Genomic DNA, 16,834 nt, shown 5'->3' with positions numbered 1-16,834 from the left:
CATACACCCCTATGAGAGAGAAGCTCTCCACAGTTCTACCATTGTTCACAATGCCCTGGCTCTCTGTGAATTTTCACCCCTCACTCATCAAACTCAAATATCAGGTTTACAGAAATCTGGGCAAAACTGTATCTATCAGAGGTTGGTGTTTGGTAGCAAAATGGAGAATTTTGCCTTCTATTTATTACTATAGTAGATGTATGTCAAACCTTAATTAGAATCGTGTTTATCTTCCTGTTTTGATGGCAGCCATTATTCTCCATCAGGGTTGGGGAGTAACTGATTACATGTACTTTTTGGATTACTTTTAAATTCAGAAAGAATGAAAAAATACAATATGACACCTTTCTGTTTTCTCAATGACATTTAATTCAGAATTGAAAAAAGGCGCAAGATTAAGTTTGTTCCACCTGAGCGAGTCTGACCACAAGTCAGAGACCACATGATGACACACCAAATGTGTTTGATGGATCCTTTTTGTCTTCTAATGGAAAGTAATCTAACAGTAACTGAAAGTAATACGATTACATTACTGAGTTTTGGTCATCCAAATGTTACATTACTGATTACATTTTTGGACAGGAAACTAGTAAATGTAATGGATTACATTTAGAAGGTAACCTATCCAACCCTGTACTCCCTGCTCTCCCATCAACAGGACATCTGATCCCCTCATCCAAACATCAAAACCCTGCCATTCCCACTAATATCAGCTTGGTGAGGGGAAACTACGTTAATGCAACCTCATTAGATCTGTCCTTTGATGTATCTGGAGTTGCTAAGCATCCTGTATTAGTGGCTTGGATGGCCCGTCCAACAATAGCCTACAGACATCTTCACTAAGCAATCACAACTTGATAACTCTCTCTTTTTCTTTCATTCTCTTTCTCTCAATCTCTCGCTCTCTCGCTCTGGCTCACTCATAACAGAGCCTAAACCTATTCTTGAGCAGGACAAGAAGTGTGTTAAGCCTTGTACTGTATGTCAACACTTCCATCCACAAGGTTAAATGTGGAAACAGGCCTTGTGTTTCTCTCTCCTGTCTGATCGGTCTTTTTTTTCAGTGAAAACATAGCAACCCAAATAAGGAGATTGGCTGAGGGCTGCTGTGTGAGTGAGTGTATACAGCGGGCCAAGACATTCTTTAGAAAGGCCTTGTATGAGTGTTTTGATTGGGTGGAGTGGGGGGGGGGGGGTGTCTGGTGAGGTGAGGGGGACAGTGGGGTGAGTGCAGGGTGGGAGGGATGGAGGAGAGGAGAGGGGGTCATCGGAGATTACACTCAGGTTTAGTTGGGCGTTTAAAGTATTGACGGCAGCCTTAGGCTTGAGTCTGCATCCCTCTGTGCTGCGCGTGCTCCCTCGCTCTCTTTCACTCCCTCGCTCTCCCTCGCTCTCCCTCGTTTCTACCTCTGTTTGTCTCTCTATCCCTCTGACTCTTGTGGACGCAGGTTCCAGTGGAGGTTGCTCCAGTACTGAACAGGACAGACTCTGTCTCACACTACAGGGGTGACATCTCAACTTTCTCAGCTGCATTTCTCATCTCAGTGAGCACACTCTAACCAAGCACCATGGAGGCCATCAAGAAGAAGATGCAGATGCTGAAGCTGGACAAGGAGAACGCCATCGACCGCGCAGAGCAGGCCGAGACCGATAAGAAGGCAGCGGAGGACAAGTGCAAACAGGTGAGTTCAGATTGATGGAGAGAAGGATACATGCCGATGGATCTATGGACCATACACTAGACACAGTAAAATTGCACACTCTTAGATAAAAAAGGGTTCCGAAAGGTTCTGTGCCTGTCCTCATATGAGACCCCATTTTTAGTTCCAGGTAGAACTCTTTTGGGTTCCATGTAAAAAGGGTTTTACACGGAAGCCGAAAGGGTTCTACCTGGAACCAAAGGGGTTCTGCAAAGGGTTCTCCTACAGGGACAGCCGAAAAACCCTTTTATGTTGTACGGAGTTGGATGATGATGATGCTCAAACTCAAGCCATGTACAGGCTCTGATGTTATGTCTCATACTGCCCAGACTCTGTAAGCCATCCTCAGCATTTATTCCATACCAGACATATTTCTGAGGAAATGAGGCGTAAACACATCACACAGTTTATTTAATTAATCCCAGGCATTATGTTTGATTAAAGTATGGACCTAAATCAAAGATTGACATTGTTAGCAATTTATTGTTAGTGAATTTTAAAAGAAGATGTAAGACCAAGTCAATCAAAGTTGATGAAAATGGATGAAATAATCCAATTTTATGAAGCAAAATGAAAGCATATTGAAGATGATGCTTCATGGAGTGAGAGTGCACAGTATGCCTACAATGGTTTGAGCTGACAGAGCAAAGCCTGGTTTGAAAGTGTGAATGTCGGCATAAATCAACAAACGACTCATGGACGCTATGAAACCTGAGGACGCTGACCTCTGAGGCAAGTTTCCTTCCCAACAGCCCACAGCAGCCTTGGGAGGGAAAGAGGACAGGATGACATCTCCTTCAATGGACCACACACATTACCACTTGGACTTGACAAGAGGAATAAAACAGAGCTACAGTTGAAGTCGGAAGTTTACATACACTTAGGTTGGAGTCATTAAAACTTGTTTTTCAACCACTCCACAAATTTCTTGTTAACAAACTATAGTTTTGGCAAGTCGGTTAGGACATCTACTTTGTGCGTGATACAAGTAATTTTTCGAACAATTGTTTACAGACAGATTATTTCACTTAAATTTCACTGTATCACAATTCCAGTGGGTCAGAAGTTTACATACACTGTGCCTTTAAACAGCTTGGAAAAGTCCAGAAAATTATGTCATGGCTTTAGAAGCTTCTGATAGGCTAATTGACATCATTTGAGTGAATTGGAGGTGTACCTGCGGATATATTTCAAGGCCTACCTTCAAACGCAGTGCCTCTTTGCTTGACATCATTGGAAAATCAGAAGAAATCAGCCAAGACCTCAGAAAAAAATTGTAGACCTCCACAGGTCTGGTTCATCCTTGGGAGCAATTTCCAAACGCCTGAGGGTTCCACGTTCATCTGTAAAAACAATAGTACGCAAGTATAAACACCATGGGATCACGCAGCCGTCATACCGCTCAGGAAGGAGAAGCATTCTGTCTCCTAGAGATTAACGTACTTTGGTGCAAAAAGTGCAAATCAATCCCAGAAGAACAGCAAAGGACCTTGTGAAGATGCTGGAGGAAACAGGTACAAAAGTATCTATTACCACAGTAAAACGAGTCCTATATTGACAAAACCTGAAAGGCAGCTCAGCAAGGAAGAAGCCACCATAAAAAAGCCAGACTATGGTTTGCAACTGCACATGGGGACAAAGATCGTACTTTTTGGAGAAATGTCGTCTGGTCTGATGAAACTCAAATATAACTGTTTGGCCATAGTGACCATCGTTACGTTTGAAGGAAAAAGGGGGAGGCTTGCAAGCCAAAGAACACCATCCCCTGCTTTGCTGCAGGAGGGACTGGTGCACTTCACAAAATAGATGGCATCATGAGGTAGGAAAATTATGTGGATATATTGAAGCAACATCTCAAGACATCAGTCAGGAAGTTAAAGCTTCGTCACAAATGGGTCTTCCAAATGGACAATGACCCCAAGCACACATCCAAAGTTGTGGCAAAATGGCTTAAGGACAACAAAGTCAAGGTATTGGAGTGGCCATCACAAAGCCCTGAACTCAATCCCATAGAAAATGTATGGGCAGAACTGAAAAAGCGTGTGTGAGCAAGGAAGCCTACAAACATCAGTCAGTTACACCAACTCTGTCAGCAGGAATGGGCCAAAATTCACCCAACTTATTGTTTGGAAGCTTGGGGAAGGCTACCCGAAACGTTTGACCGAGGGTTAAACAATTTTAAGGCAATGCTACCAAATACTAATTGAGTGTATGTGAACTTCTGACCGACTGGGAATGTGATGAAAGAAATAAAAGCTGAGGTAAATCATTCTCTCTACTATTATTCTGACGTTTCACATTCTTAAAATAAAGTGGTGATCCTAACTGACCTAAGACAGATCATTTTTACTAGGATTAAATGTATTTGGCTAAGATGTATGTAAACTTCCGAATTCAACTGTACATCAGCTGCTGCCTATATAACCCATCAGTTTAGCTTTAGTTTGCATCCAACAGAATTCAGCACATGATATAAAGATTTGTATTTCTATTATTATTTGTATTATATTCAGCGTTGTTGGGAAGGGCCGTAAGTAAGCCTTTCACTGTTAGTCTACACCTGTTGTTTACGACGCATGTGACAATAACATTTGATTTGATTCATGGTGATCTGAGTACTACACCCCCCCCCCCCCCCCCCACGCTTGGACTAAAGTGATGCCAACTGAAAAAAGGACAAAAAGGGGCTGAATGCAGAATTACTGGGATATGTCTTGATTGACGGTCTGTTTTCAGCAAGGCTCGCCCCAAAATTAAGTTATTTGGTCCAACAATCCCAACCTCTACAGCCACGGAGACCCAGGTGCCAGAGCCTATTCACACTGAGAATGGAGCTTTGTGATGGGGCTCTGGCTGGGGTCCACTGGTAGACCAAGGGCATCTGTATGGTCGTCCATCCAAATGCCTGACAGGTGTCTCCACCTGGATAGCAGCTGTATTTTTAGACAGAGGAGAGATAGGCTGTGTGGAATCCAGTGGGATTATCAGGAGGCTGTGCATGCCAACGCTCTTGTTATTACTGACTAAAAATAAACTCAGCTTTCAACACCCCCGAAGGAAGTCATCATGCACTTTATAGACTTATCATCTCATCACTGTTACTTTGAGCAGATGATCAATCCATCAGCAGAATTGTTATAATTTTAAAGGCATTAATTTTCCTCTGTAACATTTTACCATCCCATGATAGAGGGGTGTAATAATGGTACCCATGCGGGTGTCTGCTAAATAGGTGCCTGAATAACAAGATGGATTGGTCCTGTAAAGTTCACTGAACACAAACATCTAACCAAGTCATTTATTAAATTGAACCTTTATTTAACTTGGCAAGTCAGTTAAGAACAAATGGTTATTTACAATGACGGCCTACGCTGGGCCAATAGTGCACCACCCTATAGGACTCCCAATCACAGCCGGTTGTGATACAGCCTGGATTCAAACCAGGGTGTCTGTAGTGACACCTCTAGCAGTGAGATGCAGTGCCTTAGATCGCCGCGCCACTCGGGAGCCCTGGTAAATGAAAACACACACCCTTTTATTTGCGGCTCTGGGGAATTTGATGTAGCTAGATGTGTAGCTGAGACACAATGCTGTGCAAAGCATACACACTCCCGCCCATACCAAAATATTTTCTTATAGAAAGTGAAAAATCTTTCCAATTCAACCACTTAAATGGATTTGATTCATTCATAAAAGAGCATACACAAGAACGATAAGACATAAAGGAAACTTGATACTAAAAACCTTGAGTTGACCTCAAACCATAAAAGCCTGGAGGAATTTGAAGAATTCTTCAAGATACTTTCTTGTTTAACTTTGATAGGGCTGTAATTTAAGAAGAGTAAAATATGTTATTATAATACTGAAAGAAGAAAAGACACCAAAATAAAATGTGTGTTTTTGTGCCTGTGTGTGTGAGAGAGAGCTAATGTGTGTGTGTGTGTGTGTGTGTGTGTGTGAGAGAGAGAGAGAGAGAGAGAGAGGGAGATAGAGAGAGAGGGGGGGGGGAGAGGGAGAGTGAGAGCGAGAGAGGGAGGGAGAGGGAGAGGGAGGGAGAGAGAAAGAGGGGTGGGGGTGAGTTAACTGTGTGTACTTTTAACTAACAAACACCTGTCCTGCTCTAGCTGGAAGACGAGCTGCTGAGCCTGCAGAAGAATTTGAAGGGGACTGAAGATGAGTTGGACAAATACTCTGAGGCCCTCAAAGATGCCCAGGAGAAACTGGAACAGTCTGAGAAGACCGCCGCAGACGTGAGTAGGCACCAAAGCCTCTGGGTAGAGCCCCTATAACACGCCCACTGGGTAGTGATTGGAGGGAGGGGACTAGGAGGAGGTTGGAAGTATGGGTTAAGTATGTTTGAGGCACACCTGAGCCAATACCCTCATTAACCAAGCCACAGGCCCCCCAGTTCCTGTCATATGTTTAGGTTTGTTTAGAAAATGTAGAAACTAAGAATAACAGCTAAGAATAACAGGCTAATATTGCTTATTTGGTGAACGGTAATGTAATGTAATAGTCCATCTATAACACAGGTTCTCTGTTATGAACAGTCCCTATTACCAAGGCTTTATTATTTAGTTAGATAATTGTTACAGTATTGAGCATTAGTGGAATGGCTCCCACCTGTTGGGACTGAGCCTTCACCCAGTCCCTTCACCGTCACTAAGGGCTGGAATACACCAATAACGTTTGCCTACCGAGAGTACTTGCGAATCGAGTGGAGACCAATTTTACATGTAGAATCGCAGAATCTGCAGTCAGACGTCAACAGCATGGTGAGCGATCGGTGGCGGGAAGGATATCACATTCCTGTGCAACTTGTGTGACCCTTAAGAGGCCTTAACACCAAAACCAAATATGGCCACTGTTGTACCAGCACAGATCATTATTTTGAATGGGAATATCCATTCTACATATTCTAGTTCTATAGCTGGCCAGTTGCCCCAGTGCCAGTGCCAGCTGTGAGTGTGCTTTGATCAGGCCTATCTGCTGGGGAGGAGATCAGAGAGTGTGTTCACATTCCTGTGCACCCAGTCCTGAAAGATGAGCTCACTAACACCCCATACACACTCACACTCAGTCGATCTGTTCCACCTAAACACAGTAGCACTGGTTAACAGACAGTAATGCTGATAAACCCTGCATAGTGATTATTGCATGGCTGGTCAGCTGCTGTAAAGGGGGTATCCCTACACCTTCTCTGACTGTACTGCACTGTCCAGCTGTACTTACAGGCTTAGGCTTCATTTCAAAGTTTCATATAGAATTAAGGGTGTATTTGTCATACTTAGCCACAATCTTATTTTAATCTATAGCCATTCAAATATACAAAATGTACAGATCTTCATCAGAAGATTTTGACACAAGCAGCTGTCAGAGAGGACGACACTGTCTGTTTTGCCTGTGGCTAAATTATGTTATCCTGCTTTCGTCCTCAGATATTATCACTCACACCAAACACACACAGCAGGCCTGGTGCCTGGGATCTGCAAGCAGACAGACAGAACGAATTACCATAAATATTTATACAATAAACAATATAAGCTAACCAGCATAATGATTAACATCAGGATTTTGGGGAGGGGGAAGCTGATCCTAGATCAGTGCCTAGGGGGAACTCCAACCTGAAGCGTGTGGTATGTCCTACACTCTTAGAAAAATAGGTGCTATCTAGAGCCTAAAAGGGGTTCCTCGGCTAAAGAACCATTTGGGGTTCCATGTAGAACCATTTGGGGTTCCACGTAGAACCCTTTCCACAGAGATTTCTATATGGAACCGAAAAAGGTTCTAACTGGATCCCAAAATGGTTCTACATGGAACCAAAAAGGGTTCTCCTATGGGACAGCCGAAGAACCCTGTTAGAACACTTTTTCTAAGAGTGTAGGTCTGTGTCTTTGGGGCATGCTACATTATGAGGGAGTGGGCTGCAGTGAATAGGGGGCTGGTGGTAGTTCATTGCAGGCCTGTTACTGATAAGGGCTGTGGAGCAGCAGGGGAGAGCAGGCTCCAATAGCTGAGTAGCAGTCCCAGAATGTCAGGAATGCAGCTAAAGCAAACAGAAAGGCCCACACAGTCCTGTGTCTAATGAAATGAATGCTCCAAGCTTTTCTGGTGGGCAAATCACACTGGCATTTACAGAGCTGGAGCTGTATCGACCACATTTCCACAACAGACACTCACTCAAGACACCATAAATCAAAACCTGCTTATTCTATCTGCTGGTTGGAGTATATACAGACAACTGAATCATAAGTATTGCTTTGTGTATTGGCACCCACACACATATGAGATATTTAACAATAAAGTTACAGTAGCCAATACAAATAGGCATCTCCAGAACTACACTAACACACCACAATATACAGTAGCGTGTTGTCAGGAAAACAACCTCTCACGCAACGTCAACAAAACAAAGGAGATTATCGTGGACTTCAGGAAACAGCAGAGGTGGCATCCACCCATCCACATTCGAGGGGACAGTAGTGGAGAAGGTGGAAACTTTTAAGTTCCTCGGCGTACATATCACTGACAAACTGAAATGGTCCACCCACACAGATAGTGTGGTGAAGAAGACGCAACAGCGCCTCTTCAACCTCAGGAGGCTGAAGAAATGTGGCTTGTCACCTAATACCCTCACAAACCTTTACAGATGCACAATTGAAAGCATCCTGTCGGGCTGTATCACCGCCTGGTACAGCAACTGCTTCCTCCTCAACCGCAAGGCTCTCCAGAGGGTGGTGCAGTCTGCACAATGCATCACCGGGGGCGAACTACCTGCCCTCCAGGACACCTACAGCACCCGATGTCACAGGAAGGTCAAAAGATCATCAAGGACAACAACCACCCGAGCCACTGCCTGTTCACCCCGCTACCATCCAGAAGGCGAGGTCAGTGCAGGTGCATCAAAGCTGGGATCGAGAGACTAAAAAACAGCTTTTATCTCAAGGCCATCAGAAAGTTAAACACCCATCACTAGCACAGAGAGGCTGCTGCCTACATACAGACTCGATTAATTGGCCACTTTAATAAATGGATCACTGGTCGCTTTAAATAATTCCACTTGAATAATGTTTACATATCTTACAATTACTCATCTCATACATATATGCTGTATTTTATACCATCTATTGCATCTTGCCTATGCCGCTCCGTCATCGCTCATCCATATATTAATATGTACATATTCTTATTCCATCCCTTTAGATTGGTGTGTATTAGGTAGTTGTTGTGGAATGTTAGATTACTTGTTGGATATTACTGCACTCTCGGAACTAGAAGCACAAGCATTTTGATACACTCACATTAACATCTGCTAACCATGTATATGTGACCAATTCAATTGGATTTGAGTATAGGCTAAAAATCTAACACTTTGGACTTTGATCTGGACAACTGTTGATAAAAACCTGGATTTTTTTGGTACACTGTAACATATACTATATAGCATCATAAGAATTAAGTGTTCAGTTTAATCTATTTAAGGTCAAGGATCTTTTCCCTGTCAGAGAGGGGAGCTATTTTTTAGGTAGGTAAAAGTGTTACATTTAGCCTTATGTTTGCTGTACTGGATTTCCCCTGTAACGTGACTCCTTGTTCTTTTGTTACTGAACTGAAGCCCTGAATTTGAAGAACATTCGTTGAACAACTGTTGACTTACATACGGCTTTATAGGCTATGCACTGTGTTGATGTCTCATCATTTAAGCTGTTCATTGAATTTTCATTGAAAGTTCCCTTCGTCTACACCCCCCTCAAGCATCACGCAACCAGGACCGGCACGCCCTGCCTACCCTGGAACCGTGACCTCATCTGAATCACACTTCTCTGGGTTGGAGGAGTGCACATTAACTTTCCCTCATCACTCCTGCCATTTTATCTGGCTTTCAAAACGGGAACGCTGCGCTTCGCTAATGCGTTCATCCATATTACATTCCAAATTAGATATTTTAATACTTTTGTGAAGCCATTCTTAGGCTGAACCTGAGCTAAAGAAACATTTCGGGAAACACCTGGATAGACTACTGCTTTGGTTTATACAACTTTAATTTTTCCACTTGAGATTTCTATTCGGCTCTTTCGGGTCCATTCCAAAGACTTTGAATACTATTTGTAGCCTATATCCTGTTTCGAATAGACTAAAGCAGCTTTTACCACAATATTTAATTTTTCTATACCAAAAGTTTTCTTTTTAACCAAATAGTACGACAATGGCAGGTTTGAATTCTTTGGAAGCTGTGAAGAGAAAGATCCAGTGTTTGCAACAGCAAGCCGACGACGCAGAAGACCGGACCCAGGTTTTACAGCGAGAACTGGATGGGGAACGAGAACTTCGGGAGAAAGTGAGACAATAGAATACTTCTCTTTTCGTCTTTTACCTGTCCTTCCCCCCCCTGACCAAGTCTGCCATGTTCACTACGACAGAACAGTGTTACGTTCAGTGATAGTGTGGTAAAGCCACGTGAATTAATTGATCTGCCGGTAGTGATGAAGACATACAATGCATGGCGTTGGTCCCCCCCCCCCCCCCCCCAAAAAAAAAAACTGGATAATCATTCTCAGAGGTGTTATAAAAGTAGGAATCATCCATCTTTGTCTTAGACAGTCCTCTTTTGACATATTTCATAGCATGAATATATGATCTTCTCGTTTTGGACATTGTCACGTGTACTTTTCGTTATAAAGGGAGTAAGCTGTAAGTAGGCTACTTCATTAGTATTACATCTTAATAATTTTGGTTTGTATAAGTGCAATGCTACTAAGTGTTAGTAGCCTATAGGTAAACCAGGGTACTTCTGGAGGGCCAGTTCAAACTTCAAGCTGGATGGTTTCAAAAGTATTTCACACACGGTTCCTTTTTAAATGTGCCTAGGGGATCTGAATCATCAAACATAATATGATAATATTTCCAATATAAGTATTAAATGGCTTGTTGCATTATGCGATATTAGATTTTGACTGAGAGTGAATGAGGGAGAGAGAGAGATTGGCGAAAGAATGAGAGCGAGAAAGGGAGAGAGAGTTGTGGAGTTACTGCTCAGTAGAATGGGAGGCAGTCTTGACATGTTGTGTATGGTAAAATACTTGATTATGTATGTAGAGAGCGTATGTAGGCTACCATTTGCATACTTGTAGGAGGCCCGGATGAGAGAATTAGAGAGAGAAAGCTCAGGTCTTTCCTGGAAAGGCAGCAGAGGTGAGGTAATGAGAGGATCTGGCTAAAGGAAGTGTTTCCCCTTCATTTCAGAGGAATCTATTGCAGGGAGCAAAGAAAGAGAGATGTGAAATGGATGGAATTGTCCTCCATGAGAAGCCCAGGATGTCAATGTCCCAGACCACTGGCATCTTGGGAGTTGTTGTCAGCTATAGGCCTTGTGGGGAGGCAGCTTTCACTGATATATGGTGATAAACAAAGAAGAGAGAACCTCAAAGCTCACTGATGACAGAATACTGACTTATCATTGTACCATCTAAACGCTGTGACATATCTTTTCAATAACCAAAAAATATTGTATTTTCAGCTGTTTGAAGCTGGTGTACAAAACCGAAAGTAATACACGCACAAACTAAACATAAGAATGGGAATCCAAGAAAGAGCGCACCGCTTCCTAGACTTGCTTTCAATGAGAATGACAGATCTATAGCTCATAGTTCTATGTGAATTTGGTCAGGTTGCTCAAAAAGTTACATATTGCATCCCTTGAATTAACCCCAAGCCCCCAAACTGGTTGCGATTGAGATCTGCCATTCATTCACAGTTTACTGAGACACAGACTGTCTTAACATCATTTCAGTCATCTCAGCTTCAAAGCATATGAACACGTACCTCTTAAACTCAAGCTATTTGTCTGTGTTCAAGGATGAAAAGACTTGAAGTGGTTGACTGAGCACTTGTGTAGCAACCTTGTGGGAGTATGGGCCCATGTGTGAGTAATTGGCGCAGAGCAGGATGATTTCTTGGCACAACAAACCCTTTCATTGCAACATGGTGCACAAAAGAGGGAACATTGGTGTGTCTTTGAGGTAATGAATCGTCTTTTGAATAGTTAAAGCAGGGAGACTCTTTTGGCATCAAACAAATTCCTTGACGTTAATTTGGTGTGAAGTGGTATTCTTGTCTTTCAAGGCGTTACTTTGCTTCACACAACACCCTCAGCTTTTGTTGAATCACCATTGAAAGATTCAATTAAGGAACGTGTGAGGAGCAAAGTCTGTACCATTTACATTCTTCTGGATATTCAGGTCAACAGTTCTCACAGTTTAGTTTAGAGATTATTTGAGGTAAAATCTATTTTCCATTCATGTCGATGAGAAGGATGGTTGCCACCCACTGGGCACAGACACCAATTCACATCTATTCCACGTTGGTTAAACGTAATTTATTTGAAATAATGTGGAAACAACGTTGATTCAACCAGTGTGTGGCCAGTCAGTAGATATAGCCCAGGCTCTGCTAACTCCATTCCCAGCCGAGCCAAGCCTCTTCCTGGAGGGAATACCTCTGGCTCGATATAGACCTTTTTGCGCCAAACCACAGATCTAGGATCAGATTACCCTACCCCAAGTCCTAGTCTTAACCATTAGAGGGATGAAACAGTATCTGACCCAATATCAGTGGTTAGAGACGCAGCTTCTCTACTCCCTGCCCCTGAGGAACATGCCCAGGATACTGCCTGTCTGCCAGCTCCACTCCGACACTTCCTGTGCTTCAGCCCAGATCAGCAGGAAGATAAGCAGATGCTGGACATTTCTCCCAGGCTTGGGCTCTATGATACAGACACATCCTGATGATGCGAAGGGTCAAGACAACCCAGTTGCTATTTGAAGATGGCCGCTGTTGCTGAAAGTATTTCTCACCAATACTTTTTTTTCCTTTGAAATACCCCCAACTAATCCCTTCTTATACGAGTCTTGTTGTCTGTCCCTCTCACCAAGCTTTAAATTACATTTGTTTGCTTAGATCCGTATGCTTTTGACAGCCACGTAAACATACAGCAGCCTGCAGTGAATTCCAAATAGGCCTAGATCTGTTGACTGGCCTGTCTGGTAATTGGCTAGTGGTTTCCTGCCCCTAATAGCACCAGGATGAATTGCATGCTATGGAAAGAATTACTTCCTTGTTCCACTGGATTCTTTTTTCTCTTTGGACTTTCTCTATGGGAATATCATGACTTTCCTAATTTAACTTCAACAGTCATGCATTTTGGCATTAATTGAAGTTCCACGGGGCACTCCCATGAGCCTTCGTAGTACAGTATTTGAGGGAGTGGATCAGGGATGCAGTGGCGGGTAAACTTTTACGCCGTTTACGCACTTTGTGTTGTTGTGAAATAGCGTTTACTCACCTTTTTTATTTAGTTAATTATCATTTGCCTACTTCTTATTGTGTTCCCAGCATTGATCAATACTCAGAACACGGATATTCTATATGGGGTCCCCTGAAATGTACATGGAGTCCACTGAGAGAGTCTGTAACCTTATCAAACTTATGTCTCTTCAAATGGGTATAGAGTACATTTTAGAGTCAACTAAGGGCCTTTTACACTGGTGCACTTAAGCAGTTTACAATACAGAATTGCAGTGCTGCTCTCATGAGATACTAATAACATGAACATGATTTTTTTTAAACGCCACATTTCAATATAAACATCTCTACATCCTATTTTTCTTTACTTTTCTAGCGTCCAAATGGACTATTTTGGGAAGGATTATCTTATGTGCATTATGTGGAATTTCTACCACTGAAAATGACATTAGGCTTCCCCTATAGACATGCATGAAAATTCAATCAAACAATACAGTTCTAAAAATGTAATATGTTTTGGTTTATATCGGTGGTTGTTCGTCTTATCTCGATCACCCACTGGAGTTGATATTTTACCACTACATCGCTGGAGTGGATGTAGTCTTATACTTACTTACAGTGTTGACCAGTGGTCCCACTGGCTGCCATGCGTAGTGACAGGCCTAAGCTTGTCCACTGCTTTAGAGTTGTGGGAGGGGGTCACCATGATATATAGACCAGTAATTAGTTTTACTAGCGGAATGTTTACTTGACCTGATGGCACTTAACTCTCTGGTCTCTGCTGTCAGCAAGGCTCAAAGATTTAAGACCCAACTGAGCTCTTGCATCCTTATTTGCATGCATACCCACACTACTGTGGACCCTACTGAAGCTCGGGCCTTTGGTTTTACCCATGTTCTAAGACTCCATATACGAATCAGTGAGCAGTGAGCAGTCTCCACTATAAAGCTGGCTTAAGTCTGGATGAAGAATGGAGCAGGGTCTGAATGTGGCAGAAATAGGATGGAGTTGTCCACTCTATTGATTCAGCATCCTATTTGCATTGAAAAGGCGTGAGGAGCTGCATTAGAAGCATGTGCCTGATGTTTAATAGCCTCTCTTTACATATCTCATTCTCCTCCTGACATGCCTGCTTATATGAGGCTGTCTTTGCATGTCAAGTCTCTGCTAACAGATGGGATCTCACCAGGACTGGATCAGCATATAACATAACGCCTGCCTGGAACACTTCCATAGAAACCCAAGCCTTATGCTCTTCATTACCCCACCATCCTCAAATTAAGCAATTTATTACATTCCTGATGTCTCACTTCCTTGTGCTGTAGCCCTTCTTCCCTCTCAATGCCTATGACTCAACAGGATGAGTGCAACAACAGGAATGTATTTCCTAATGAATGGCATGTCTCACCTCCTTGGTCCTTTGTGGCTCAGTTCAAGTACCCTTCGCTGCGGCACATAGAGCGGCGTGGGGTCGGCTGTGGGGCTGACCCCATCCACAACACATTGTTATTGGTGGAGGCGCATTCACATTCCACCGCGTTCGAGACGTTTGTTCAGCAACACAACCTAGCCTGCGTGGTTATACGTCAGCACGTACATGCAGCTACTGATCAGCTAGCTTTCCACTCTAGCTCTAGCTAGCTGGAGAGCATTATAACTAGGTTTACAGAGTCAGTCACAACTGTCACATCACGTTTACAGAGTCCGTCACAATAAAAAACATTTGTTTCTAAAACATTTTGGGTAATAATTTTGGTTGCCTGTAAATACTTTTTTATGCATGTTTATGGTGCTATAGCAATTCACTTTTCACACTTCGAAAATGTTTGTTTACTCCATTGCTATGGTCACCATTGGCTGTTGTCCTCTGTGTGTGTGCCCTAACCCTAACCTTAACGGTCATGTATAGTCAAAATATATTTTTTTTCTTCATGAAATTGGATGATATTTGGATGAAACCAGTTCAAAGTATGATGACCAAAGTATTACAAAGTACTGGTGCTTCTACAATGGTAAGGTTTGATCAGAAAGATCCCCCATGTCAAACACTTGGATTCAGGATTCAGCATTATTAAGGGGATGGGGGTTACTCTTATTTTAATACACCAATGGTAACATGATATTCTCTTACCTAATTTAAATAATTACAGCCTTGTGACCAACATTGGAGAAGGTGTGTTTTGCAGAGGGGCGTGGTTAATATAGCTAGATAGCTACTCAACTGCTGCCAAAATTTGACTGTAGGCTGTCAGGAAATATAATTTGAAGTTTACACTATTAATCTATGGCAAAGATACCTATATGTTTCCCATTTCATGTGGCTGGTGTTAGCTACTTAATGGCTAGCTAAGTCTTCAGCCACCATGGAACAAAAGGGAGGGTTGTTCAAAATTCTGATGCAGTTGTCATGCCAACACATCCATCAGTGCTGCTGTGAACCGCATCACAAGAAATACACCAAACGGGAGATGTATAAAAACAAATAACATCATTGATGCAATTTCAATGTTGTTTCAGTTGCTTTGTGTTTCACCAAATTTGCTTGAGATGATTTTAGTGCAACACTGTTCACTGCATCCAAGGTTCTTGACATGGGCGTTTCAAATAGCTGTCAGTCAAGGCGAGCTCATGATTATAAGCCCCCTAAATCAGCCTCTTTTTAAAAAACTTCCTGGTCGTTAGCCATGAGAAAAATACATTTTTTTCAAAATTTCAGCATTTCACCCCCCCCAAAAAAAAACGGACCAAGGCACTAGCCACTTTGACAAGAGGGACAAGCGCATACCAGAGCCATGTATTTAGATTAATAAATGCATACCTCTGGTGGGTACCAGGCATACCCAACTCCACTCATCGCTTGTATGTATGGAAAGAACTCTTAAGCAAAGATGGTTTAGTTTGAAAACTATGGCATAAGTATGAATATGGTAGTAGTAGTCTTGGTCCTGGTTGAATAGCACAGAGCGTCTGCTCTTTTCATAAAGTATGGTCCTTTGCCTCCACAAATAAAAATGTGTGGTGTGCTGGTTCGGGCCCGCCCGGTTCCATGAGCCACAGCGGGTGGTAAGAGCGTGACGCTAGAGACGCCAGGGTCTTGGGTTCGATTTCCGCTGGGGCCATCAATGTGAAAATGTATTTAGGCACTGTATAAGTTGCTTTGGCAAAAAGAAAGTGCGAAATTACATAGCCAATCCCTGTCGTCTATTGCTCGGAATTGACATAATTGTGGCCATTGAAAAGGCTCTGGTGTTGATATAAAGTATCTTGAAGTTATATTGGCAGCATAAAGAAAGCCAAGAGAGGGAGATACCACTGTGTGCAGAGCAGGGGACAAAGGGAGTGATTCAGCGATTCAGCACTCCAGATGCTGGGCTAACAACATCAAGCTTATTCTAGTGAGCTGCGGGCGCTCATTGAGGATGCTGTGTCAGTGTGTAATTAGTGTCAGTAGGGTGTCGTTGTGTCATCAGCTGCCAAGCTTCAAACAGCCTCCATAAAACATAACACATTCAGCTGGTACTGCAGATATATTGTTGCTACCGACCTGCAAGGAGTCTTTCCTGACCAATATAACTTGGGTTTTCAGTTTTTCCTGATCTGGCCATGGGATCAGAAAAAAAAAACTGTTCCTAGTTATAGACTGTAACGTTAACTGAGGTTGCACGTTTTTCCTGACCAGGAGACACTCCTGGCCCTAGCCATAGCTACTGAGAGACTTTTCATTCTGAACACATTATTGTTGATAGCTATATTAAGTGTCATCATGACGTAATATTAGACATGTCATTAATGTAGTCTGTTTAGTTTCTCACCAGACATTTCCTATCGTCATT

At 42.7% G+C, this 16,834-nt stretch overlaps 1 protein-coding gene across 4 annotated transcripts in view; it reads left to right on the top strand.

Moving 5' to 3' along the window:
* Positions 1–1,225: 1,225 nt before the first annotated feature.
* tpm4a (tropomyosin 4a) overlaps positions 1,226–16,834 on the top strand; it is a 24,630-nt gene continuing 9,021 nt past the window's right edge. Inside the window, exons 1-2 of one of the 4 annotated variants that reach the window (XM_020498782.2) lie at positions 1,226–1,682; positions 5,825–5,950. In XM_020498782.2, the coding sequence (XP_020354371.1) occupies positions 1,569–1,682; positions 5,825–5,950 (240 nt within the window). In that variant the 5' untranslated portion in view covers positions 1,226–1,568. Of the gene's footprint in view, positions 1,683–5,824; positions 5,951–9,457; positions 10,039–16,834 lie in introns of those variants that run through there. The other 3 variants (XM_020498781.2, XM_020498784.2, XM_020498783.2) reach the window with 3 other exon arrangements.

This window comes from Oncorhynchus kisutch, linkage group LG13 (assembly GCF_002021735.2).
Source record: "Oncorhynchus kisutch isolate 150728-3 linkage group LG13, Okis_V2, whole genome shotgun sequence".
Classification (NCBI taxonomy): domain Eukaryota; kingdom Metazoa; phylum Chordata; class Actinopteri; order Salmoniformes; family Salmonidae; genus Oncorhynchus; species Oncorhynchus kisutch.
This window is presented reverse-complemented; position numbering and strand designations above follow the sequence as displayed.